This window comes from Hyperolius riggenbachi, chromosome 11 (assembly GCF_040937935.1).
Source record: "Hyperolius riggenbachi isolate aHypRig1 chromosome 11, aHypRig1.pri, whole genome shotgun sequence".
Classification (NCBI taxonomy): Eukaryota; Metazoa; Chordata; class Amphibia; order Anura; family Hyperoliidae; genus Hyperolius; species Hyperolius riggenbachi.
The window spans coordinates 2,190,909-2,218,883 of record NC_090656.1 but is presented as its reverse complement, the minus strand read 5'-3'; the positions used below and the strand labels follow the sequence as shown (position 1 = coordinate 2,218,883).

The following is a 27,975-nucleotide window of genomic DNA, read 5'->3' as shown; positions in this document are numbered from 1 at the left end:
AGGCTGCCTAATACGGGGGCACATCTGGCTATCTATACTGGGGAGGGGGCTGCCTAATACGGGGGCACATCTGGCTATCTATACTGGGGAGGGGGCTGCCTAATAACGGGGGCACATCTGGCTATCTATACTGGGGAGGGGGCTGCCTAATAACGGGGGCACATCTGGCTATCTATATTGGGGAGGGGGCTGCCTAATAACGGGGGCACATCTGGCTATCTATATTGGGGAGGGGGCTGCCTAATAACGGGGGCACATCTGGCTATCTATACTGGGGAGGGGGCTGCCTAATACGGGGGTAGGCATGTGCATGGGGGGAGGGCTCTGGGTGCTCAAACACCTCCCCTTTCATGTGACCCACTAACTCTGGCCCCTTCCCCCTGGACTTCCTCCTTACAGGCCTGCAATAGACAGTCTTTTGCACAGCAGTAAGTAACTCACTACTGATAGATACGGGGAAGGCATGGAGCCTACAAGGTGAGGGAACAACTTTCCAGTAGTGCAGCATCTCCATGGTAACTGTGTCACGTCAACCTGAAGTTACATTTCAGTGGAGACACGGCAGCCAAAGGGAGAGACAACATGTCCTGTGAGGAGGAGGGAGCGCGCAGCTACCAGTGACAGGCGGGGCTGATTGTGAAGTCACGTGACTCCACTGATTGCAGCCAGCGTCAGTGATTGTGTTGTGTATATCTAGGGCCGGAGGAGGGGCACAGGGGGCTGGTGTGGGAGGCCCCCTCCCTGACTATAGTACCTGATCTGGTACTGTGCATTGTGGGGGTGGGGGGCGGTAAGGGACCACATGTCATGGAAGGGGGCAGGGAAAGGCCAATAATTGGAGGTATATCTATCTATCTATACTATCCAGCAATACATTGCTCCCAACTGTCCTTCTTTCGGAGGGACAGTCAATTTTTGGGAGCCCTGTCCCTCTTTCCTCCTAATATGAAGGAAAATGAACCAGAATAGAGAGGACCAGTGTGGTTTAAATTATAAGACAACATATTTTTCTTATGAAATCTTTATGGTATGCGTGACTAGGGTTGTGACCGGGGCATGATTAGGGGTGTGGCAGGGGTGTGGCTTAAGTGTCCCTCTTTATCATCTCAAAAAGTTGACAGGTATGGCTATACGGGGGGAGGGGGGCAATCTACTTAATACTGGGGCCACATCTGCTACCTACACTGGAGCGGCCACATTCAGGGGGAAATGCTGGAGAATCTAGTTCTGACTTCCTGTACCATCAGCCTCGAGACTGGCATCACTTCCAGTAACATAATGGTGCTGACATCAATCACTGATGTTACCAAATCTACCAAAATCACTTCCTCTGACATCTACAGCACCGCATCCATCCATTACTCTGTCAGCCCTGACCACACACACAGCACCGCATCCATCCATCTCTCCGTCAGCCCTGACCACACACAGAACATCAGCACCGCATCCATCCATTTCTCCATCAGCCCTGACCACACACAGAACTTCAGCACCGCATCCATCCATTTCTCCATCAGCCCTGACCACACACAGAACTTCAGCACCGCATCCATCCATTTCTCCATCAGCCCTGACCACACACAGAACTTCAGCACCGCATCCATCCATTTCTCCATCAGCCCTGACCACACACACAGCACCGCATCCATCCATTTCTCTGTCAGCCCTGACCACACACACAGCACCGCATCCATCCATTTCTCCGTCAGCCCTGACCACACACAGAACTTCAGCACCGCATCCATCCATTTCTCCATCAGCCCTGACCACACACACAGCACCGCATCCATCCATTTCTCTGTCAGCCCTGACCACACACACAGCACCGCATCCATCCATTTCTCCGTCAGCCCTGACCACACACAGTCAGAACATCAGCACCGCATCCATCCATCTCTCTGTCAGCCCTGACCACACACAGAACATCAGCACCGCATCCATCCATCTCTCTGTCAGCCCTGACCACACACAGAACATCAGCACCGCATCCATCCATCTCTCTGTCAGCCCTGACCACACACAGAACATCAACACCGCATCCATCCATTTCTCTGTCAGCCCTGACCACACACAGAACTTCACCACCGCATCCATCCATTTCCTTGTCAGCTCTGACCACACACAGAACTTCAGCACCTGAAGGACATGGAACAGGAAGCAGTCTCTTGTGACAGGAAGCTGGCACAATCTCTATTTCCTGTTACATGTTAGTCCCTTCCTCTGAAGAGCACACAGATCTCTGCAGAGATCTCACCTGTCCAGCGACGGTCGTCTCCCTCAGCTGGGAATCTGCACGTTTGCTTTTACTCATGGCGACAGATCTGCTGGATCCAGAACCTTCCCGAGATCGAGACCTCTTGGCGCCATAAGGAGGCCTGCAAGGCAGACACATATTACTACTGTTTTCAGTTTGGAGCAAGCATTCTCAGAGACTACAGGCTGAATACAGATCATCTGTCATATTTAAAGATCAATTATCGTGAAAATTGTAAGTTTTAAAATGCATAAATATACATTTCGACTAGAGTAAATTGTACTATAAATTACTTATTTTATTATGATGCCGTTACTTACAGTAGCTAGTATTAATCTGACAGCTTCTGAAAAGTTTTGGACTAGTTCATCTCTTCAAGGGGATTTCTGAAATATTCCTTTACTCTTTTTAAATGCAAAGATGCAGGCCGGCCAGCTACTAGCAGCAGCAGCAGCAACCCATTATTCTGGCAGTAGAACTGTGCCACTGCTGGTCAGGGAGCGCTTTGTAATATAAAAAAAATCCTGAGAAGCCCTCATGACGAGTTGCACTAGTCTAAATCCTGTCAGATCTGTCACATTATAGATACTGTAAGTGACAGTGACATATGAAAAAGGTAATTTATAATGCATTGTACTCTGAAACAAATGTACATCTAATTCTATTAAGATTGTTACCATGCCAGTCAAATGAACTGTCAATTCTAACTGGCCCAATTTTAAGCTGCATAAAACGTGAATGAAATTTGCATGCAAGGCAGAATTATTTGCATGTCATCGATCATCCCTATTTGTCACGTGATCTCAATGCAGTAACCTCCATAACACATTGATTCTGGATGTGATCCTAAACACACATTCTCCATGATAAATAGGAGTTTATGTATTTGTGTACATCATTATTATTATATTAGGGAGAACAACCCTCTTCAATGAATCAGTCAAACACACACATTTTATTCCAACCACATGGGAGATTGTAAAAACATGGCATTGCAATAGAGGATGTACTGCACAGCAAATACTGCAGGAGGAGTGCAGGAAGTCAATGAGTGTTTCGCCCTGCAATCTGGGCTTTCTCAAGACCATATTCCCGCATTTAAACAGATTCCGGCCCTTCTACGTTCTTGAGAAAGACCCAAATGCAGGGCGAAACCATCGCTGATCACCTCTGCTCCTCCCGCTGTATTTGCCATGCATTGCATAAGTACCGTATATACTAGCATATAAGCCGACCCGTGTATAAGCCGAGGTACCCACTTTTCAGCAGAAACCAGGGAAAAGTGATTGACTCGCGTATACGCCCCCTCCCCAGTATAGCCCCTCCACAGAAGCCAGATGTGCCCCAAGCACAAGTCAGCCTCCCTCCCCATAGCCAGATGTGCCCAAAGGATGATACAGCTGTGTCTCAAGACACCACTAGATGGGGTCATACATATGAGACAGCAAATGCCACACAATCATTGCACCGCTGACACGTTGCTTGCACGCTCCGCTCCACAAGCCGGGGACAAAGGTAGTCGAGCAGCGCACTCTGCACACCATGTTGTAGGGGATGGGGGACACAGCAGGGAGGCAGCTGGAAAGAGCAGAATCACTAGTGCACGATCCTTACTCTCCTCTGCCAGTAACAAAACCACCATCCATTCTGCTCCTCTGACTCGCACATAAGCCGAGGGGGTAACTTTTCAGCACATTTTTTGTGCTGAAAATTAGGCTTATATGTGAGTATATACAGTATATCCTTCATTGCAATGCCATGTTTTTACTACCTTCTTTGTGGTTAGAGTAAAAGTTGAAAGTTGTGTATGGCCTAATTGTATGGATGTGTATTAGTATATTTTGGCATTTTAGTTCTACGCTGCTCTTTTTTCCCGCTTGGGAATCTTATGAAGAGACTCGCCTGTGCGTTGCATATGTCTGCGGTTAGGTATATGCCTAAGCTTGTCATCTCAGCATGCAATGACCTCACAGAGTGACACGAAGACACGATGTTTCCTCTTACCCTCTTTTGGCTGGCTGGATCATCACCTCACGAATCATTTTGCTGATGTTGTAGCGAAATTCGAGGAGCCCACAATTCTCCAGGGTGAAGGTGCCCAGCTTACGGATTCCAAGCACCATGGCTCCAAAGTTGATGTCCGATGACGGGGTGAGACGGTATTTGGAGAAGGCGGAACAGGCGGACACTCGGATGGGGATGCTGGCAATGGTCTCACCCCCCTCGCTGAGATTTGGTTCAATAACCTGCGCAGACCTCCAGAAGAATAAGAGAATGCAAAGTGCAGCTAAACCACTCCCACTTAATACTATATTATATTCATCAAATATTTGCTCCAGAATAAACACTAATGATCAGTATTAATCAGAGCAATTTGGCAGTCTATCCTTCTGCTTGGATCTTTAAAGGGGTTATGTGGAGTCCTGCAATAAACAAAAACAGACACTTACCTGGGGCTTCTATCAGCCCCCTGTAGCTGTTATGTCCCACGCCGTTCTCCTCCGATCACTCATTCCCCGCCGCCGGCACCGGGCAATTATTTGTCTAACAAGACGAATAATGCGCGCTCCCGCTTGCATCTCCGGGAGGTTACTGCGCAGGTACAGTACGAGGTTTTCTTGTACTGGGCCTGTGCAGTAAGCTCCAGGAGACGCGAGCGGGAGTGCGCATGTGAAATTAGATCGGGACCGGCAACAGGGAACGAGTGATCGGAGGAGGACGGCGCAGGACATAACAGCTATAGGGGGCTGATAGAAGCCCCAGGTAAGTGTCTAGGGTGGCCACTTGCGGTACCCCAAAAAGGAGGACATCACACCCTGAAAAGGAGGACATCGTACTGAGCGTGCCAAAAGTGGGTGTGGTCAAGCATAACGTGGGTGTGGTCATGGGTGGGGCCAAATATACATGACATTAGCAGTGGTGTAAATTGTCTGCCGGGGAATTTGAGCTCTGTCGTAGTGTAGCCCCCAAAAATAGATGTAATCTGACAGCATTTCACCAAAAATACGCGTAATCTGGTAGAAGTTCCTGCAAAATACAGATAATATGGCAGTGGTTCCCCCAAAATAGACAATGTGGCAGCAGCAGTTCCCCCCAACATACACATAATCTGGAACCAGTTCCCCAAAATACACGAAACCTGGCAGCAGATCACCCAAAATACACATAACACCCAAAATACATGTAATCTGGCAGCAGTGGTCCCCCAACATACACAATCTGGCAGCAGTTCCCCAAAATACGCAAAATCTGGCAGCAGCCGTGCCCCTAACATACATAATATGGCAGCGGTTCCCCATAAATACAGATAATCTGACAGCAGTTACTCCAAAATAGGTACCCCCAGCATAGGTAGCCAGGTCTATAGGTGTTCCCAGTATAAGTAGTCATGAGTATAGTTTCCCCAGAATAGATAGCCAGGTGTATAATGTCCCCAGAATAGGTAGCCAGGTCTTTGGGTGTCCCCAGAGTAGTTAGCCAGGTCTATAGATGTCTCCGGTACAGATGGCCAGGTTTTTAGGTTTCCCCAGAATAGTTAGACAGGTCTATAGGTGTCCCCAGTATATGTAGCCAGGTCTATAGGTGTCCCCAGAATAGTTAGCCAAGTGTATAGGTGTCTCCAGTACAGATAGCCAGGTGTATAGTGTCCCCAGTATATATAGCTAGGTCTATAGGTGTCCCCAGTATATGTAGCCAGGTCTATAGGTGTCCCCAGAATAGTTAGGCAGGTCTATAGGTGTCCCCAGTATATGTAGCCAGGTCTTTAGGTTCCCCCAGAATAGTTAGCCAAGTGTATAGGTGTCTCCAGTACAGATAGCCAGGTGTATAGTGTCCCCAGTATATGTAGCCAGGTCTATAGGTGTCCCAAGTATATGTAGCCAGGTCTATAGGTGTCCCCAGTATATATAGCTAGGTCTATTGGTGTCCCCAGTATATGTAGCCAGGTCTATAGGTGTCCCCAGAATAGTTAGCCAAGTGTATAGGTGTCTCCAGTACAGATAGCCAGGTGTATAGTGTCCCCAGTATATTTAGCCAGGGCTATGGGTATCCCAAGTATATGTAGCCAGGTCTATAGGTGTCCCCAGTATATGTAGCCAGGTGTATAAGGTCCCCAGTATATGTAGCCAGGTATTTAGGTTCCCCCAGAATAGTTAGCCAAGTGTATAGGTGTCTCCAGTACAGATAGCCAGGTGTATAGTGTCCCCAGTATATGTAGCCAGGTCTATAGGTGTCCCCAGTATATATAGCCAGGTCTATAGGTGTCCCCAGTATATGTAGCCAGGTCTATAGGTGTCCCCAGAATAGTTAGCCAAGTGTATAGGTGTCTCCAGTACAGATAGCCAGGTGTATAGTGTCCCCAGTATATATAGCTAGGTCTATAGGTGTCCCCAGTATATTTAGCCAGGGCTATGGGTATCCCAAGTATATGTAGCCAGGTCTATAGGTGTCCCCAGTATATGTAGCCAGGTCTTTAGGTTCCCCCAGAATAGTTAGCCAAGTGTATAGGTGTCTCCAGTACAGATAGCCAGGTGTATAGTGTCCCCAGTATATATAGCCAGGTCTATAGGTGTCCCCAGTATATTTAGCCAGGGCTATGGGTATCCCAAGTATATGTAGCCAGGTCTATAGGTGTCCCCAGTATATGTAGCCAGGTCTATAGGTGTCCCCAGTATATGTAGCCAGGTCTTTAGGTTCCCCCAGAATAGTTAGCCAAGTGTATAGGTGTCTCCAGTACAGATAGCCAGGTGTATAGTGTCCCCAGTATATGTAGCCAGGTCTATAGGTGTCCCAAGTATATGTAGCCAGGTCTATAGGTGTCCCCAGTATATATAGCCAGGTCTATAGGTGTCCCCAGTATATGTAGCCAGGGCTATGGGTGTCCCAAGTATATGTAGCCAGGTCTATAGGTGTCCCCAGAATAGTTAGCCAGGTGTCCCTGGCAGGAGGGGCGAGCTCAGTGAAGGGAGAGCGGTAGGTACAGGAGTGTGAAAGGGGGGACATCTCCCCCACTTTGGGCTCCCCCTTCCTTGCTCTCCCATCTAGAACTAAAGTTTTGGGGTGGCTGGCAGCGGGTGAGACTTACCTGCCTCCTTCCACTGCGAAGCAGTAGTGATGTCCGGTTCATGAGTCATTTGAGCCTGTTCTTTCCTATGACCGACTCATCCACTGAACCGAATCAGTTCAGTGGATGAGACAGGAACTGCAGCTGCAGTTCCTGTCTCATCCACTGAACTGATTCGGCTCAGTGGATGAGTCAGATCATTACACTCACAGGAAAGAACAGGCTCAAATAACTCATGAACCGGACGTCACTACGCAGCGCTTGGAGCGAGGCAGAGGTAAGTCCCGCCCGCAGCCAGTCACCCCAAAACTTTAGTTCTAGAGGGGAGAGTGAGGAAGGGGAAGCCCAAAGGTGAGGAGAGGGGGGGGGATATGTCCCCCCTTTCCCACTGTGCCCACCGCTTCCTCTTCTCTGCGCTCTTTCTTTCCTCCACACAGCCCAAAAAGGAGGACATCTGGCTGTCCTCCCTTGCCTTGCGCCAGACGGAGGACAAACAGTCCAAAAACCGGACTGTCCTCCCTAAATCTGGACGGATGGCCACCCTATAAGTGTCTGATTATTAAAGGACTCCACAGAACCCCTTTAAAGATTCAGAGGCAATTAAGCCTCAGACAGATGGGAGCAGAGGCATAACTACAAGTCATGGGGCCCCCAGCAAAGCTTTGATGGGCCCCCAATGGTCACACCCCTTCCTTTGCCTCAGATACTCTCAAGGCCTGGGGGCCCATCTCACAAGCATCATAAAACTCATGTGGGCAACGTAATCTTCACACCCATAACAAGTGCAGCCACAAAAACCCTTCATCAGAGGGAGTGATGGTAGTTAGGGCCCCCTTGCAGCTCTAGGCCCGCCTGGGGATGCCGATGTGTCGTTTCGCCGCCGTGTAGGGTTACACTCACCCTAAATATAAACCAGAACTAGATCACATGACTGCAACTAACCATTCAGAGACTTGTTGGCTGGGCTTGATGACATCATCTCGTGATACTTTTCATTGATATGCAGGCTGATTATGACCAGCCAATGAGAAAACTACAAATCTTTCCTCAGAAAACCGTCATCTCTACTCATCGCTACTCACAAGTTTTCAGGCAGAGCTCGAAACAAATATCCAGTTTTTGTTTGTTTGAGTTTTTCAGAGTGACACCAAGAGAAGCTGGAAGTGACGTCCCCTGTTATAAACTGTTCTTATCACCTTGCTTCGACACCATCGTCTCACAGACTGTGAGATCACTTGACTCTCCACACAGCAAACAGTAGATAGACTTTCTCAGGCTTCTCCAATGTTTCCGTTATTTATTCAAATCACAGAAAGACAGATAGATACAGTCATCATATCCTAGCTATGCAAATCTTCATGTTGCATTATAAGCTCATGATTAGACTCCCTACCGAAGAAGAGGTACTCTTAATCGAAAGATTGCAGAGAGTACAGTCTTCCCGACCTCAGGTACATATTGTGCCTCAGGACGTAAGGGGGGAAGAGGTCCAATCAGGACAGCTGGGGACATATTTTGTCAGCGAGAGATTGGACAAGGGGAGGTATATTAATTTTTCTGCAGAAGGATCTTTTGCATGGCAGCTTCGAGATGTTTGGGTGAACAAATGGAAACGGTGCAACATTCCTTTAGGCACCGCTACTTCCGTAGTTCCCACCTCAACCCGTGTCTTACACCAGGACCTGAGAGGTCAACCTTTTTTGGTGCTAGACGGGGAGGTGAAGCAAGTAGAGTTGTCCTCATGCGGGCAATTCTTGCAGAAGTATCTGCGTTGGCCGGGGCAAGCCAAATTTAGTGAAGAAGCCTGCAGGCTCAATAACGCAGAATGCGAGGCTACCATTCAAAAGATCCACCCTGAAGCCAAACCAATAGTTCCGGTGGCTGAAGGAAAGGTTTGGTTTTTTAACATAAGGTCTAGTGATACATTCAAGGTATATTCTCATAATTGTTCCGATAAGGGGGAGTTTCCAAGGGGAACACATTGTGTGAGTGGAGATCCCATATGGATCCTGTCATCCAGGTTTGATGACGTTGTTTCTCAGATTGTTAAGAGAACTCTAAAGGTCAAAGTTTCACGGGTAGTTCCCGTCCTGAAAGAGAACCCGACATGGGACAAAGGGGAACAGGGTTTGATCCAAGACGACCACATTTTGTTACATCCCCCTGCTATGTGTGTCACCACTGCGGTGATTTCTCACCTGGCATTTCAGGATGGGCTTGTCTGCAATCTGTACTTCCTTCTTCGCCTGGAAGATGATCTGCACCTGAGTGGCTCGGTCACTAGGGCTGAGTGTCCCCTTCTGGGGCAGGATTGAGAATATGGACTCCAGGTCGGGCATTGTGGGATTAGGCGCTTCCAGCGAGAAACTGTAAACACAGAAGAGCTCACACTCTGTAAAAGGCACATTACATATTATATGTTACGAGACACATTATGGCTCTCTCAGCCACTCACCTGAAGCCAATCTCATATTTGCCTTTGTTCTTCAGGGATAAGATATGTTTGGCTTCATCCGTCACTTTCACCACCCCAAAGTCCAGGCCTCCATCTGTGCCTGATAGAAGCAGTAAAGTGTTGTACCGTGTTAGCCATCAGTAAAAGCAAGAAGTTTTGAATCAGAATGATACCATTTATTGGCTAACTTAGAGATGGATAAACAGTGAGCCTCCTCAGTAACAGTTAAGGCATCGTATTTTTCGGACTATAAGACGCACCCAGGTTTAGAGGGCAACAACCAGGGGAAAAAAAATATAGCAAACCTGGTGTGTCTATGGTCCAGGGGCATCTTGTGGATGTTCTCACAGCAATTATTATAGCCCTCCTGTACTTTGTGTGTCTCCCTGTGTCCTCCTATGCCCCTTGTGTCTTCCTGTGTCCCTATCTGTCCCCCTGTATCCTACTCTGTTTGTGCCCCTGTATCCTATGTTTGTCCCCCTATGTGCTATGCTTGTTCCTCTGTTTGTCCCTGTGTGCTATGCTTGTCCTGTTGTGTCCTTAGCTTGTCTAACTGTGTCCTCTGTTTGTCCCCCTGTGTGCTATGTTTGTCCTGTTGTGTCCTCAGCTTGTCAACCTGTTTCCTCTGCTTGTCCCCCTATGTGCTATGTTTGTCCTGTTGTGTCCTTAGCTTGTCTAACTGTGTCCTCTGTTTGTCCCCCTGTGTGCTATGCTTGTCCTGTTGTGTCCTTAGCTTGTCTAACTGTGTCCTCTGTTTGTCCCCCTGTGTGCTATGTTTGTCCTGTTGTGTCCTCAGCTTGTCAACCTGTTTCCTCTGCTTGTCCCTCTGTGTCCTCAGCTTGTCCCCCTATGTGCTATGCTTGTCCCTTTTGTGTAATCGGTGTGTCCCTAGCTTGTCCCGTGTTCTATGCTTGTCCTGTTGTGTCCTCAGCTATCCCCCCCCCCCCGGGGGCATTGCCCGAGTGTTATGTAGTTATTGGCAGCCATGTGTCACCGCCCCCCGCAGTGTAATTAGCTACATCAGTATAATCTGATTGTCCCCCGCTGCCATGTATACCTGATTGTCCCCGGGCAGGCAGTGTAATTCGCAGCATCAGCATAATCCAATGCGCCCCGCTGTGTACTTAGCAGCCATATCTCACCCCATCTCGGGAAGTCCGCGCTGCTTCTTCCCTCTAGTGCCGGCCGCCTGTAATGACGCAACATGAAAAGCCGGCACTAGGGGAAAGAATGACGTATATGAGAGGTCTCTAAGCAGCGTGGACTTCCAGAGATGGGGTGAGATATGGCTGCTAATTACACAGCGGGGCGCATTGGATTATGCTGATGCTGCGAATTACACTGCCTGCCCGGGGACAATCAGGTATACATGGCAGCGGGGGACAATCAGATTATACTGATGTAGCCAGTGGTGCTCAGCAGAGCTCGAATATTCGAGTAGCTCGAATATTCGAGCTCTTTTCCAGCTATTCGAGCTCGGTATTCGAGCTCCGAATAGCTGTAGCTATTCGAATGGGCTATTCGCGTACACTCGAATAGCCCATTCACTATTCGAGCTATTCGAGCAAACGGCGCTATTCGAGCTCGGTACCGAGCTCGAATAGCGTCATAGCCCAGATTGATGTCCTTAGAGCCAATCAGAGGGCTCCCAGGCCCTCTGACGGCAGCCAATCACAGAGGGGGACCCTGGCCAGCCCCTACCCTATAAATAGCGGCCGCCATGTTACGTTTCTCCGTCCTTGCCTGAGACTTGCATAGAGAGAGAGTTGCTCCTTTGTGCTTTGGCTTAGCAAGAGCTTTATTGTGGTCATTTACCTAGCGTTTTTGCTCACATACACCTCCTATACACACCTATATTGTTGTTAGTTAGTTAGACATTGTATTTTAGTTAGTAGCTTTTGTGTTACATAGAGACAGGCCAGCTGCTGCAGGCTTACAGCTTTAGGCCTCAGGGCCTGCCTGTGTGGGCAGCTGTCCTCCTGTCCTCTGTTTATTTCTCTCTATTCTATACCAGTATTTCTGCTGTCCTTTACTACTGATTGTATTAGTATTGTAGTTATATACTGTAACTGTACTAGGACACTCACTGTCACTGTTCATAGGCTACTAGCTGCTCCTGCGTGTGTGCACTCACTGTCTGTGTACACACACTACACACACTCTATTTCCAAGTTCTGATAACTGATTGATTATTGTAATTGAATATTGTAATTAGTTAGTTGTACTCACTGTTACTACTTACTGTACTAGGAGTCTAGGACACTCAGTCACTGTTCATAGGCTACTAGCTCCTGCGTGTGTGCACTCACTGTCTGTGTACACACTACACACACTCTATTTCCTTCTGATAACTGATTGATTATTGTAATTAGTTAGTTGTACTTACTGACTGTTACTACTTACTTACTTACTGTACTAGGGACACTCACTCAGTCACTGTTCATAGGCTAGCTCCTGCGCGTGTTTGCGCGTGCGTGCACTCACTGTCTGTAGTGTACACACACTAAATTTACTTGTGATTACTACTGATTATTGTAACTGCTAGTTGTACTCCCTGACTGTTACTACTTACTTACTGTACTAGGGACACTCACTCAGTCACCTCACCCACCAACCCACTCCATTAAAGTACCCCACTTTTCACCCGCCCTTTTAAAAAACTTTTGTCTATACGCCCAAAACATCGAAGATGTCTGGAAGTGGCAGCCAGCGCGGTTTGGGCAAGGGGAAGGGCAGCAAGGGAATCAGGAGGAGAGGGAGCAGCATTGTGGCAAGCCGCGGGCGCGGGCGCGCCACCATGCACAGTTCCGCAGCAGCAGCACAGCGTCAGTGGCTAACATTCCTCCCATAGCCACTGGCCGTGGACGCCTTGGGCGCCGCCCAGCAGGAGCATCTGCAACTCACGCTGCAGAGACACAGCAGCAGCAGCGTGTAGCACCTGCTCCGATTTTCCTCCAGCCGGGTCGGAAACGTCCCATTGAGGAAAAGCATGCAGACACTGTGGTGCAACTCATGACGGAGGATGAGCAGCCCGCCATCAGCTCTGCATCTGAGGCCTCCACCCTCACCACCACCACCACCACCCCTGTTCGCAGCAGCCGCCCAGCAGGGTCTGGGGAGGAGGCCAGTTCACCGTCACTCGCCGACCTGTCATTCAGCAGTCTTTTGACCCCAGGCATCATGAGTAAATTGTCTGCTGTTGTTGGCGATCTTGAGGAGGAGATGCTGATGGGCACTTTGGGGGATGAGGGATTGGACAGCAAGACTGTGGCGACAGTCAAGCAGCCCATCCATGCATCAGGAGAGGAGTTTGGGGGGTCCTCATCCCAGCAGGACATGTTTCAGGAGGGGGAGGATGTTGATGACCCGGTGACAGACAGAGACTGGGTGCCACCACCTCCAGGGGATGTCGTCCTCAGCAGCTCTGAGGAGGAGGATGCTCTTGTGGGCCTTGCAAGGAGGCGCATCATTGCAAGCATTGGCAGCAGCAGTAGGCAGGTCCCACAGCCTGCTGGTGTCTCAGGCTCAGCAGCAGCAGCAGCAGCATCTGCCAGTACCACCACCAGCCGCACCCAAGCCCCCCAAGCCCCACCCCCAACCACCACAGGGAGACAGGCAGCAGCGCTTCCATGCCGTAGGGGGATGTTTCTGTCACCAATCTGGCGCTTTTTCACCATGCCCACAGTGTACAGCAAGTACGCCACTTGCAACCACTGTCAGCGGAAGTTGAGCAGAGGTGCAGACCCCTTAAAGTTCTGCACCAGCTCGCTCATCAACCACCTTGCTGCGAAACATTTCCACCAGCATCAGGAGTTCCAGAGGCTGAAGGCATCTGGTGCTGGCAGTGGCACCACACCCATCACTGCACAGCCTTCAGCAGCAGCAGCAACAGCAGCCACCCGCCCTCCTGCTCCTCCAGCAGCACCAGCAGGAGTGCGGAAACGCACTGCTCCTCCCCCCTCTGCAACTCCTGCCGCCGACACTGAGGCCTGTTCTGGCAGCCAGTCCTCAGTGGCCTCCTCCGCTGTGTCTGCTGATTCCCGTGCCAGCAAAAGGCCACGCCAGAGCCTTTTGAGCGAGTCCTTCCAGGGGGTGGTTAGGGCTCTGCCTCCCAGCAGCCGTCGCGTGCGGCAGCTGAACGGCTTGCTGGCACGGGCCATGTGCTCCCAACTCCTGCCGTACACGCTCGTGCAGGAGGGGAGCGACATTCGTGCGCTGCTTGCTTGCGCAGCCCCAGACTGGCAGCTCCCCAGCAGACACTTTTTCTCCCGCAAGGCCATTCCTGCACTGCACCGCTTTGTGATGGCCAATGTGGAGCGAGGGCTGGAGCACGCGGTTGGTGAAAGGGTCCACGTCACCATGGACTCCTGGAGCAGCCGCTTCGGGACAGGCCGCTACCTGTCCTTCACTGTCCACTGGGTCAGCTTGGTGGAAGGGGGTGAGGATGGGAGAGCAGCAGCGGGCACAGCAGCAGCAGCAACACAGTGGGTGGTGCCACCCCGCAGGGTCAGGGGAACTGCAGCAGGTTCCTCCGATCCTCTGCCATCCTCCGGCACACCTGGCCAAACCCCCCGCCTCAGCAGCAGCGTGAAGGCCCGCCACTGCCAAGCGCTGCTGCACTTGGTCAGCCTTGGGAAGACCAAGCTGACGGCAACCCATGTGTTGGCCAAACTCCAGGAGCAGGAGAGGATTTGGCTGACCCCCAGAGGCCTCAGAGTCGGAGAGGTGGTGGCCGACAATGGGGCCAATCTGGTTGCCGCAATAGACAGGGGAAACCTGACCCACATCCCTTGTCTTGCCCACGTGCTGAACCTGGTAGTGCAGAAGTTCTTGCGCACCTACCAGGGGATGGGCGAACTGCTGGAAACGGCAAGGAACGTTGTGCGTCACTTCCGGCGCTCGGCTGCAGCCTGTGCGAGCCTGGAAGACGTGCAAAAGGAGCTGGATCTGCCACGCCATCGGCTGATCTTTGACGTTCCGACTCGCTGGAACTCCACCCTGGCGATGTTGGAGCGTCTGGTTGAACAGAAGCGCGCTGTCAAACAGTACCTTGCCCTGGCCACTGTTTCCGCCGCTCAGAGAAGGGACAAGACCAGCAACATCCCGTCCATCGTCCCCGATGATGACTGGAGGCACATGCAGCAGGTGTGCTTAGTGCTGGCTCCCTTTCTGCAGGCCACTAACATGGTGAGCAGGGACCATGCTATGGTCTGCGAGTGGGTGCCCCTGGTTTGTCTGCTGAACAGGGCCCTCGATGCTTTGCTGGAACAGGGAGCGGCAGCCTTGGACCAGCAGGAGCGGCAAGCAGCTGCACAGTCCACCTCTGAGGGGGAGGAGGAGGAGGACTTGGTGGAGGTCCCTGACCTTGCTGCTGATGAGGGGGAGCAGCACAGTGCAGCTGAGTTGGTGCGGGGGTGGAGAGAGGATGAGGCTGACGAGGCAGAGGAGGAGGATGAGGACAGCAGCACTGCCGTCGATGTGCCAGCAGACGTGGCCCGCCTCTTCCCAATGGCAGCGCACATGCTGACGTGCCTGCGCAGAGACCCCAGGGTGATCCAGATGAAGCAGAGGGAGGACATCTGGATCAGCATGATGTTGGACCCACGCCTCAAGGGGAAGTTGAGCCAGTTCCTGCCGCCTGCAGGAGGAGACCCAGCGCAACAAATAAGGAGCTTGCAGCAGGCCCTTGTTGAGCGCTTGGAGGAAGCCTTCCCCCAGCCTTCCACCCCCACTGTCCAGCAGCCAGCACAGAGGCAGCAGCAGGTGCCTGCATCCAGCAGCAAGCGCCCCACAGACCTGCTGTCTCTCAGCCACGAGCTCTACAGGACTGTAGAGGCTCCGGCAGCAGTGACTAGAGAGGAGGTGCATGCAGCAGCATCCTCCACCGGTCACAGCCAGCGCCTGACTTGCATGGTGGCTGACTACATGGGGTCCTACAGCGGGCTTGACAGCGATGCCCCTGTTGATCCCATGGAGTATTGGGTCAAGCGCCTGGAGATCTGGAGCGAGCTGGCGCAGTACGCCCTGGAAGTGCTGTCCTGCCCCCCTTCCAGCGTGCTGTCCGAGCGCTGCTTCAGTGCAGCTGGTGGTGTGGTCACCGAGAAACGCTCACGTCTGTCTCACAAGTCTGTGGACAGACTGACGTTTCTCAAGATGAACCAGGCGTGGGTGGAAGGCGAGTTCCTGGCCCGTTGTCGGCGAGAGGGGGACATGAACTGGCTAAGAACCATCGTTAATGTGCCTTACCACCCTTTACCACCTCCTGGCTCCTGCTCACTAAGCCAGCCTGGTTCACTTTGACTATTAAGTCGCCTGCAGCCACACATTTTACACCTACAGTGGGCTGCGTACTGCCCTTCTGCTGTCTGTCTGTGTTTCCCACTGCCAGGGTACACAGATTTACCTTCTGCTGCCACTCTGCCACCAGCTATTACGTCAAACAATAGCTATATATCTGTGTAATTTGTTTTACAAACAAAACCAAAAAACCATAAAAAAAAAAAAAAAAAAGGTTTAATTTTTCTGAGGTGCCCGGGTTGAAAACTGTGTTGTCCCAGTTGTGTATTGTACACGATGTGGGCTGCACGACCGCTGTCTGGGACCTTCTGTTGTGTTCATTTACGGCCTGGTATCACCGCTAGGTACCAGGGCTATTATGTCACGCTGCCTGCCTGCTGCCACACTCACACTACTCCTCCATTCCTCCTGCTGATGCTGCTGTCTGTCTGTGTTTCCCAACGCCAGGGTACACAGATTTACCTTCTGCTGCCACTCTGCCACCAGCTATTACGTCAAAAAATAGCTATATCTGTGTAATTGGTTGTAAAACCAAAACTACAAAACCATAAAAATAAAAAAAAAAAGGTTTAATTTTTCTGAGGTGCCCGGGTTGAAAACTGTGTTGTCCCAGTTGTGTATTGGACACAATGTGGGCTACACGACCGCTGTCTGGGAACTCCTGCCTGCTGTGTTTATTTACAGCCCTGGTATCACCGCTAGGTACCAGGGCTATTATGTCACGCTGCCTGCCTGCTGCCACACTCACACTACTCCTCCATTCCTCCTGCTGATGCTGCTGTCTGTCTGTGTTTCCCAACGCCAGGGTACACAGATTTACCTTCTGCTGCCACTCTGCCACCAGCTATTACGTCAAACAATAGCTGCTCACATTACTCCTCCATTCCTCCTGCTGCTGCTGCTGCTGCTGTCTGTCTGTCTGTGTTTCCCAACGCCAGGGTACACAGATTTACCTTCTGCTGCCACTCTGCCACCAGCTATTACGTCAAAAAATAGCTATATCTGTCTGTGTAATTTGTTGTAAACTGGGTCTCTCTCAGGCTGTCAACCTCCCCACTCACACGAAAGGGCACACCCTGGATCTTATATTTCATTCCGGACTTTTAATATCACACATGGATATAAACCCAGTGGTATGGTCAGACCACCACACCATCCACTTCTCTCTGACAGCACCAGCGATAAAACACAGAGGGAAAGAACTCATAAGATACCGTTCACTGAAAGATGTCTCACCCCAGCACGTTCAGAATATCCTCAACTTCGACGCATTAACCAATCATTGCGCAGACCCAGACTCCATGGTCCTGATTTACAACCATGCAGTGTCATCTGCCTATGACGCCCTTGCTCCAGTTCGCATCAAACGATCTACACCACTTCACCATGCACGGTGGTTTGACAGCTCACTAAAGGACCTAAAGAAAGAAGTGCGCAGACTAGAAAGGAAGTGGCGAAAATCTCAGAATTCAAAAGATAAACACACCCTTGTCTCTCACCTGGAAAGCTACCAAAATGCGATCACCAAGAAAAAATCCTCCTACCTATCACAGGAGATCACAAAGGCCGCCAACAGACCAGCCCAACTATTCCGCACAGTTGATAGACTATGTAATCCATCCTGTCTAAAACCTACTATAACTCCCTCAAAGGAGCTATGCGAGAAATTTGCTTGCTACTTTGCTGACAAAGTATCTTCTATTCGGTCTCTCATTCAGTCCACAGCACCCAAGACTCATGCAACTAATGGAAATAGCTGCAAAAACAGCCTAACACCCTGGACTGACTTCAAAAGTATTAGTGAGGAAGAGATCTCAGACATCCTCTGTCGTCTCCGCCAGACAACCTGCGACCTGGACCCTGGACCAACTAAACATATGCTGAAATGTCCTGACCTGCTTGGTCCAGCATTTCACAAAATAGTAAATTGCTCTCTGCAAGCAGGGAGGTTTCCTACCTCTCTAAAAGAAGGAATCATCAAGCCCCTTCTTAAAAAACCTTCCACGGATCCAGATGCTATGAGCAGCTACAGACCTGTCTCCAACCTCCCCTTCTTAGGTAAAGTTATTGAAAAGGCTGTCTATCTGCAACTTGAAACCAGGCTGTCAGTAAACAACATCCTGGACCCTCTACAATCTGGCTTTAAGAAACACCACAGCTGTGAAACAGCCCTCATCCAAGTCTGCAACGATCTGCTCATGGCAAGGGACAGAGGGGAATGCTCCATCCTAATCCTGTTGGATCTCTCAGCTGCTTTTGATACAGTTGACCATGAAATCCTGCTTAGCAGACTGCAGGAGTACTGTGGCATCAGTGGATCAGTCCTCCAGTGGTTCAGATCATTCCTGACTGACAGAACACAGAGAGTATGCCTAGGACCTATAATGTCCAAACCTGCACCTCTACAATTCGGAGTGCCACAAGGATCAATCCTATCCCCTCTGCTGTTTGCAATCTACATGTTGCCACTCGGTACACTTATCCAACGACATGGCCTGACGTACCACTGCTACGCCGATGACACACAGCTATACCTGTCCTTCAAACCTGGTGGAACAGACCCTACCCCAAAAATAAACTCTTGCTTAGCTGAGCTTCAGGCATGGATGAATGATAACTGGTTGAAACTGAATGCTGACAAAACTGAGGTCCTGTTTGTCCAAAGCCAGTGCCCGCCATCAAAACAGCTCTATCCTAAAGCAACACCAATCAGGATTGGGAATTCAGACATAAACAGCTCCAACCTTGTGCGCAGCCTTGGCGTACTAATCGATGGGGAATTGAGTTTCAGAAACCAAATTTCATCTGTAGTTAAATCTTCCTTCTTTCATCTGAAGAACATTGCAAAGATTAAACATCTGATTCCCCCAGAGGATCTTCAAACCCTAGTCCACGCCTTCATCACATCACGGCTGGACTACTGCAATGCCCTTTATGCTGGCCTCCCCAAAAAGGACCTGCGTCGCCTGCAATTAGTGCAGAATGCTGCTGCCAGATTGCTAACAAACCAGCCTCGCCACTGTCACATTACACCGATCCTTCGCTCACTGCACTGGCTACCAGTAGAATGGAGAATACTCTTCAAGATTGGACTGCTGACATTCAAATCCCTGCACAATCTGGGCCCTGGATACATGAAGGACTTGCTGAAGCTGCACCACACCTCTCACAACCTCAGATCAGCAAGTTCTATAAACTTGGTCACTCCCAGAGTGCACCTCAAAAAATCTGGAGACAGAGCCTTCTGTCATGCTGCCCCTACTCTTTGGAACTCCCTACCACACCCAGTAAAGACAGCACCATCCCTGGAGCTATTCAAATCCAGACTGAAAAGCCACCTGTTTAGCCTGGCATTTCCAGATTTATAAAATTCTTCCTCTGTACCACGATGGTCGGAGCCATGCTTATGCGCTTCGAGTCCCACGGGAGAAAAGCGCTTTACAAATGTTATTTGTTGTTGTTGTTGTTGTTGTAAAAACAAAACTACAAAACCATAAAAAAAAAAAAAGGTTTAATTTTTCTGAGGTGCCCGGGTTGAAAACTGTGTTGTCCCAGTTGTGTATTGGACACAATGTGGGCTACACGACCGCTGTCTGGGACCTCCTGCCTGCTGTGTTTATTTACAGCCCTGGTATCACCGCTAGGTACCAGGGCTATTATGTCACGCTGCCTGCCTGCTGCCACACTCACACTACTCCTCCATTCCTCCTGCTGATGCTGCTGTCTGTCTGTGTTTCCCAACGCCAGGGTACACAGATTTACCTTCTGCTGCCACTCTGCCACCAGCTATTACGTCAAACAATAGCTGCTCACATTACTCCTCCATTCCTCCTGCTGCTGCTGCTGCTGCTGTCTGTCTGTCTGTGTTTCCCAACGCCAGGGTACACAGATTTACCTTCTGCTGCCACTCTGCCACCAGCTATTACGTCAAAAAATAGCTATATCTGTCTGTGTAATTTGTTGTAAAAACAAAACTACAAAACCATAAAAAAAAAAAAAAGGTTTAATTTTTCTGAGGTGCCCGGGTTGAAAACTGTGTTGTCCCAGTTGTGTATTGGACACAATGTGGGCTGCACGACCGCTGTCTGGGACCTCCTGCCTGCTGTGTTTATTTACAGCCCTGGTATCACCGCTAGGTACCAGGGCTATTATGTCACGCTGCCTGCCTCATTGACTGCCTGCTGCCACACACTCATCCTCCTCCTCCTGCTGCTGAATTTACCTCCTGCTGTCTGTGTGTTTCCACTGCCAGGGAGCACATACAATGGCGCTTCCAACATGCGTGCGCCACCAGCTATTTGTTACGCTCAAAAATAGCTGCATTTCTTTAAAAAAAAAAATTTGAAAAGAGAAATAAGTGAAGAAGAAGATGAAGAAGATGAAGAAGAAGAAGATGAAGAAGAAGAAGAAGAAGATGAAGAAGAAGAAGAAGAAGAAGGAGAAGAAGATGAAGATGAAGAAGATGAAGAAGAAGAAGATGAAGAAGATGAAGAAGATGAAGATGAAGAAGATGAAGAAGAAGAAGATGAAGAAGAAGAAGATGAAGAAGAAGAAGAAGATGAAGAAGAAGATGAAGATGATGAAGAAGAAGAAGATGAAGAAGATGAAGAAGAAGAAGATGATGAAGAAGAAGAAGAAGAAGATGAAGAAGATGAAGATGATGAAGAAGATGAAGAAGAAGAAGATGAAGATGATGAAGAAGAAGAAGATGAAGAAGAAGATGAAGATGATGAAGAAGAAGAAGATGAAGAAGAAGAAGAAGATGATGAAGAAGAAGAAGAAGATGAAGAAGATGAAGAAGAAGAAGAAGATGAAGAAGTTGAAGATGAAGAAGATGAAGAAGAAGAAGAAGAAGAAGATGAAGAAGATGAAGAAGATGAAGAAGTTGAAGATGAAGAAGATGATTAAGAAGAAGATGAAGAAGATGAAGAAGAAGATGAAGAAGATGAAGAAGAAGATGAAGAAGAAGATGAAGAAGATGAAGAAAAAGAAGATGAAGAAGAAGAAGATGATGATGAAGAAGATGAAGAAGAAGAAGACAATATAAAAGAAGAAGAAGAAGATATAGAAGAAGATATAGAAGAAGAAGATATATAAGAAGAAGATATAGAAGAAGAAGAAGAAGAAGAAGAAGAAGAAGAAGAAGAAGAAGAAGAAGATATAGAAGATAAAGAAGAAGAAGAAGAAGTATATACAGTACTGAACAAATTTCTGGACACAACTTCTCTTTTCAACTTTTTTTTTTTAAAGGAACATCCCCACATAATCACTTGCTGTTGTTACTTGGAAAAAAAGAGGTTTCTTGCATCATTCACCCTCAAAACAAGTGTTGGAAGCTATTTAAGGCCATTTCGAATAGTCAGCTCGAATAATGAGCTCGAATACCGACTCGAATAGTGAGCTCGAATTCCGAGGTCGAATCGAATAGTAAAAATTATTCGACTTGAATATTCGACTGATCTCGAATAATTTACTATTCGAATTCGACCTAACTCGAATTTTGAAAAGGGGTATTTGAGCACCACTAGATGTAGCTAATTACAATGCGGGGGGCGGTGACACATGGCTGCCAATAACTACATAACACCCGGGCAGTGGGATTAAACAAACCGGGACTCCCTGTATTCGGACCATAAGACGCAGTGACTTTTCCCCCCCACTTTTGGAGGAGAAAAAGTGCATCTTATAGTCCGAAAAATACGGTAATTACATTTATGTTTGCTAAAGAATGTTTCTCCTCTGTATGTCAGTGTATATAAGCTGTGTTTTTCAGTTTTGGTCAGGAACCAGTCCGACGAAGGCTTTTTATAAGTCGAAAGCTCACTGTTTATCCATCTCTAAGTTAGCCAATAAATGGTATCATTCTGATTCAAAACTTCTGTGCCTGATGGGAGGGGAATAATGTATGAGTAATAACCAGAGGACATACTTCCCAAATTTTTGAGATGAGAAAGAGGGACACTTAAACCACGCCCCTGCCACACCCCTGGTCATGCCCCTGCCACACCCCTAGTCACACATACCATAAAGATTTCAAAAGAAAAAAATGTTATTTTATAATTCAAACCACACTGGTCCTTTCTATCCTGGTTCATTCTCCTTCATAGTAACATTTTAAAATTAGTAATACAGTATATCAATGTAAAGGATGGGAATAAGGGTTAGAGTCAAACACATTTTTAGTATAGAAATATATATATTTACATAGAAAGAGGGACAAAGTCCTGAAAGAGGGACAAATGAGGAGGAAAGAGGGACTGTCACTCCAAAAGAGGGACAGTTGGGAGCTATGAGAGGACAACAAGCTCTGCCCATAGAAAATCTGTATTCAAAATTCCGGCTGACAACCTTCTGAACTCTATTAAGTGGCTCCCACCTCTAGATCTGCAGTCAGATGGACTGCTCCGGATAGAACGGTGGACTGTCCCAGCCTCCAGCCTCACAGTGTTTAAGCTGCTCAGTTCTGTTCTGACAAAAATGAATTGTCTATGTTTATTATGTTTCTTCTGTCTCAGTCTGTTGTGTTTACTCTGTCATGTATGGCTACCTTACTGTCATCAATTGTCAAAACAATTGTCTCCCTCCCGAGCTGAGTTTACATCTTCTGTGCCAACCCCAATTCCGGGCCCGACTTGGGTCATGCTTGGCGAATAAAAACCTTTTCTGATTCTGATTCCACACTAAATATAGAAATACAATAAGATGAAAGAAGCTGGATGAGAGGACAGTTGGGTGCTCAGGTAAGACTGCGAAGGACGGTTAAGGTGCTCATAGACCTGACGATTATGGGCAGATTCGAGAAAGAGACAAATTTATCTGTAAAATAATCTGATTAGAGATAAATTTGTCTCTTCTCGAAGCTGCCCGTACACTACAGGCCGATTCCTGTCCGATTTCAGCATGAAATCATCCGGGAATCGCAACGTCTGCCCCGCCGCTGCCCGCCTAATGTATAAGGTATAGACTAACCAGCAAGCTCATGGTGAACCAGAACTCATTGGAGTGTGTGAGGGGCTACAGTCTGTATGCATGTTGGGTTATTCTGTACAAATTAACAAGCTGACACATCATTGCATTCCAGCGGTTCTGGAGGTGTGTTTAGCTTCTAAGGGTACAATGGTTAATTTGCATATATTCAGCAGTGATGCTCTGGGAGACATCTCAAGCTCACTCCAACCTGAATTATCGCAAATCCTTTCTGTTTTAAGAAAACAAACTTTTGTTTTCCTACTATATAAATGTGTCATATCCCCCCCCCCCCAGTCACCCCCGGTGTGTGTGCATTTATACATTACCTGTCCTGTGGCAGCCTCCGCGCAGTGTCCGTCCATCTCTCCGGGTTCTAACAGCCGCATACACGCTAGCGGCGCATAGCATCTGACGTCAGACATTATGCACCGCTAGCATGTACGCGTGTATGCAGAACTCGGCGAGATGGGTGGACACCGCCTGGAGGCCGACACCGGACAGGTAACATATAAATGCGCACACACACGGGGGGCACATTTATACATTGCGGCAGTTTCGTTGTTCGCTCCAAAATTGGCCGATGTACCGCCGCACCCCCGACCAACCAACTCCGGCCTGACATCTTGCATCATGCGTGATCCACAATGCGACCAATTTCCATCCCGAAATTGGTCTCTTTGTCGGTCGGGCATGCACTTGGCGACACCGATTTTCATCCAATTTGATTATAATAATCAAATTGGATGGTCGATCGGCTGCCAAAGTCTCCTGATGTATTGCCAGTTTTAGAGTGTAACTCTGGTCTTCTGTATAAGCTCCTGATCCAACTCTGATTTGACTCATTCTAAAAGATACTTTAAAATAGTTTTAAATACTCTTATGACAGGTTCCCAAAGTGACAGGCAGCCTATTGGGCCAATCAAAGAGCGGGGATCACATCCTTCAAATCCACAGGCCCAGATGGGGCCAAGGGCGGGCTTATAGGAGCGGCCAGTACAGTGGTGTAGCTGAGGAGCTGTGGGCCCCGATGCAAGTTTTACATGGGGCCCCCCAAGCACTCTATACATAGCAATTGATACGGCGCACCAAAACCTGCCAATGTCAACTACAGTGTCAGAGGTGCAAGAAGGGGATGGGGGAACAGTTTGTTACTGATTACCCCAAGCACTCTATACATAGCAATCCCTGCCAATGGCAACTACAGTGTCAGAGGAGCAGGAAGGGGATGGGGAACAGCTTGTTACTGATTACCACTAAGCACTCTATACATAGCAATCCCTGCCAATGGCAACTACAGTGTCAGAGGTACAAGAAGGGTATGGGGAGCAGCTTGTTACTGATTACCCCCAAGCACTCTATACATAGCAATCCCTGCCAATGGCAACTACAGTGTCAGAGATGCAAGAAGGGGATGGGGAACAGCTTGTTACTGATTACCCCCAAACACTCTATACATAGCAATCCCTGCCAATGGCAACTACAGTGTCAGAGGTACAAGAAGGGGATGGGGAACACAGCTTGTTACTGATTACCCCAAGCACTCTATACATAGCAATCCCTGCCCATGGCAACTACAGTGTCAGAGGTGCAAGAAGGGGATGGGGAGCAGCTTGTTACTGATTACCCCCAAGCACTCTATACATAGCAATCCCTGCCAATGGCAGCTACAGTGTCAGAGGAGCAAGAAGGGGATGGGGAACAGCTTGTTACTGATTACCCCCAAGCACTCTATACATAGCAATCCCTGCCAATGGCAACTACAGTGTCAGAGGTACAAGAAGGGGATGGGGAACAGCTTGTTACTGATTACCCCCCAAGCACTCTATACATAGCAATCACTGCCAATGGCAACTACAGTGTCAGAGGTGCAAGAAGGGGATGGGGAGCAGTTTGTTACTGATTACCCCCCAAGCACTCTATACATAGCAATCCCTGCCAATGGCAGCTACAGTGTCAGAGGTACAAGAAGGGGATGGGGAACAGCTTGTTACTGATTACCCCCCAAGCACTCTATACATAGCAATCACTGCCAATGGCAACTACAGTGTCAGAGGTGCAAGAAGGGGATGGGGAGCAGTTTGTTACTGATTACCCCCCAAGCACTCTATACATAGCAATCCCTGCCAATGGCAGCTACAGTGTCAGAGGTACAAGAAGGGGATGGGGAACAGCTTGTTACTGATTACCCCCAAGCACTCTATACATAGCAATCCCTGCCAATGGCAACTACAGTGTCAAAGGTACAAGAAGGGTATGGGGAGCAGCTTGTTACTGATTACCCCCAAGCACTGTATACATAGCAATCCCTGCCAATGGCAACTACAGTGTCAGAGGTGTAAGAAGGGGATGGGGAACAGCTTGTTACTGATTACCCCCAAGCACTCTATACATAGCAATCCCTGCCAATGGCAACTACAGTGTCAGAGATGCAAGAAGGGGATAGGGAACAGCTTGTTACTGATTACCCCCAAGCACTCTATACATAGCAATCCCTGCCAATGGCAACTACAGTGTCAGAGGTACAAGAAGGGGATGGGGAGCAGCTTGTTACTGATTACCCCCAAGCACTCTATACATAGCAATCCCTGCCAATGGCAGCTACAGTGTCAGAGGAGCAAGAAGGGGATGGGGAACAGCTTGTTACTGATTACCCCCAAGCACTCTATACATAGCAATCCCTGCCAATGGCAGCTACAGTGTCAGAGGTGCAAGAAGGGGATGGGGAACAGCTTGTTACTGATTACCCCCCAAGCGCTCTATACATAGCAATCCCTGCCAATGGCAGCTACAGTGTCAGAGGTGCAAGAAGGGGATGGGGAGGAGCTTGTTACTGATTACCACCAAGCACTCTATACATAGCAATCCCTGCCAATGGCAACTACAGTGTCAGAGGAGCAAGAAGGGGATGGGGAGCAGCTTGTTACTGATTACCTCCAAGCACTCTATACATAGCAATCCCTGCCAATGGCAACTCCAGTGTCAGAGGTGCAAGAAGGGGATGGGAGGAGCTTGCTACTGATTACCCCCAAGCACTCTATACATAGCAATCCCTGCCAATGGCAACTCCAGTGTCAGAGGTGCAAGAAGGGGATGGGAGGAGCTTGTTACTGATTACCCCCAAGCACTCTATACATAGCAATCCCTGCCAATGGCAACTACAGTGTCAGAGGTACAAGAAGGGGATGGGGAACAGCTTGTTACTGATTACCACCAAGCACTCTATACATAGCAATCCCTGCCAATGGCAGCTACAGTGTCAGAGGTACAAGAAGGGGATGGGGAACAGCTTGTTAGTGATTACCCCCCAAGCACTCTATACATAGCAATTGATACGGCGCACCAAAACCTGCCAATGTCAGAGGTGCAAGAAGGGGATGGGGAGCAGCTTGTTACTGATTACCCCCAAGCACTCTATACATAGCAATCCCTGCCAATGGCAACTACAGTGTCAGAGGTGCGAGAAGGGGATGGGGAGCAGTTTGTTACTGATTACCACTATTCAAAGTATCTATAGAAGTGATTATTATGAGCACAGGACCAATAGAGAGCTAATACTGTAGTTGAGGGAGGGCCCCGATGTGGTTGCAACCTCTGCACCCCCTATTGCTACACCCCTGAGCCGGTACTTTACAGGAAGTGCGCATAAGTTAGCAACGCTCACTACTCAGCACTTCAGCTCGGAGCATGCACTGGCGCACTGGGGATTTAACACGCCGCTCACACTAAGCTGCGCTGCTTTAGCAGGATTGCTCTACAAGATTGACTCTCACAATAATTTTGATAGTATATCCTATATACTGTATAAATGCATACCCTGTATACTGTATATATGGAAACCCTGTATACTGTATATATGGAAACCCTGTATACTGTATATGTGCATACCCTGTATACTGTATATATGATTCCCCCAGACACAGGATGCTGGAATGCTGACAACAAAAGTCCCGTAATACCTTTAGGGAAGGTGATATCTAAGGCCACATCATATGACTCAGCAAACACATGGATGTTCTCCAGCTGGACAATGCCCAGGATATTCTCCACATCCGAGACCTGCAGAGACAGAATAGAACAGACGATCGATGGTGTTTATATATGTCCTACATAGCTCTCTCTTCTCTGCACCGCCATTTTAACAAATACTCTGAAATGTAGCATTTTCCCTCAGGCCTAGTTCACATTGCGTGCCGTTTACGTGGCCGTCTGCGTTGGGTGGGTTTTGTGTTTTTTTTGATTCCCGACAATTACGTACACGCTGGATTTTGGGGTTTTCTTTACGCTTTTCTAAGCAGTTTCGCTGAGCGATTGCGGTTTATCATTTCCTGACATCAGTCAGGAAGTTAACTCTTTGAACCAGAAAAGAATAAATACAATGGGCTTGATTAACTAAGCGGTGCTAACCTACTTAGCACGTCTAAAGTCTTTAGACGTGCTAACCAGGGTGCTGCTAAGTAGGTTAGCACCGGATTTCTCGCAAAGTCCTATGCGCGCTAAGTCCCATAGGCTTTAATGGGCACTTCGCGCGGAGCGCCCTGCGCTCTGTGCAGTGCGCGCGTAAAGTTTTACGTGCATAAAGTTTTATGCGCGAAAAGCTCGTTTAGACGTGCTAAGGGGGTTTTCACAGGCGTGCTAACAGTTAGCACCACTTTGTGAATCAAGCCCAATGTATTTATTCTTAAAATCGTGATCGCAATCACTGCACAAAGCGATTTTGTAAGCATTCTGCATTTCTCCTATACCTTCCATCCAGGCAGAAAAAATGGTCCACGCACCACTTTGTTGACCGCACAGCGCACGACCCGCGCTGATATGAACCTTCTCATAGACATTCATTGCACAAGCGTTTGGGGGTCGGTTTTAAAAATCGCCTGTGTGTGAAAAAAGGCCGAAAATGCCTCTAGTGTGAACAAGCCCCCTCAGGTGAGAAAGCGGATC

The 27,975-nt window shown here is 48.6% G+C and overlaps 1 protein-coding gene across 2 annotated transcripts in view; it reads right to left on the bottom strand.

Annotated features, from left to right (window-relative positions):
* HYDIN (HYDIN axonemal central pair apparatus protein) overlaps window positions 1-27,975 on the bottom strand; it is a 606,889-nt gene that overhangs the window by 161,290 nt on the left and 417,624 nt on the right. For both annotated transcript variants that reach the window (XM_068260328.1, XM_068260329.1), the window contains 5 exons: window positions 26,994-27,093; window positions 9,772-9,871; window positions 9,515-9,683; window positions 4,259-4,500; window positions 2,255-2,375 (listed from right to left, as the gene is read on the bottom strand). In XM_068260328.1, the coding sequence (XP_068116429.1) occupies window positions 2,255-2,375; window positions 4,259-4,500; window positions 9,515-9,683; window positions 9,772-9,871; window positions 26,994-27,093 (732 nt within the window). The remainder of the gene's footprint in view (window positions 1-2,254; window positions 2,376-4,258; window positions 4,501-9,514; window positions 9,684-9,771; window positions 9,872-26,993; window positions 27,094-27,975) is intronic.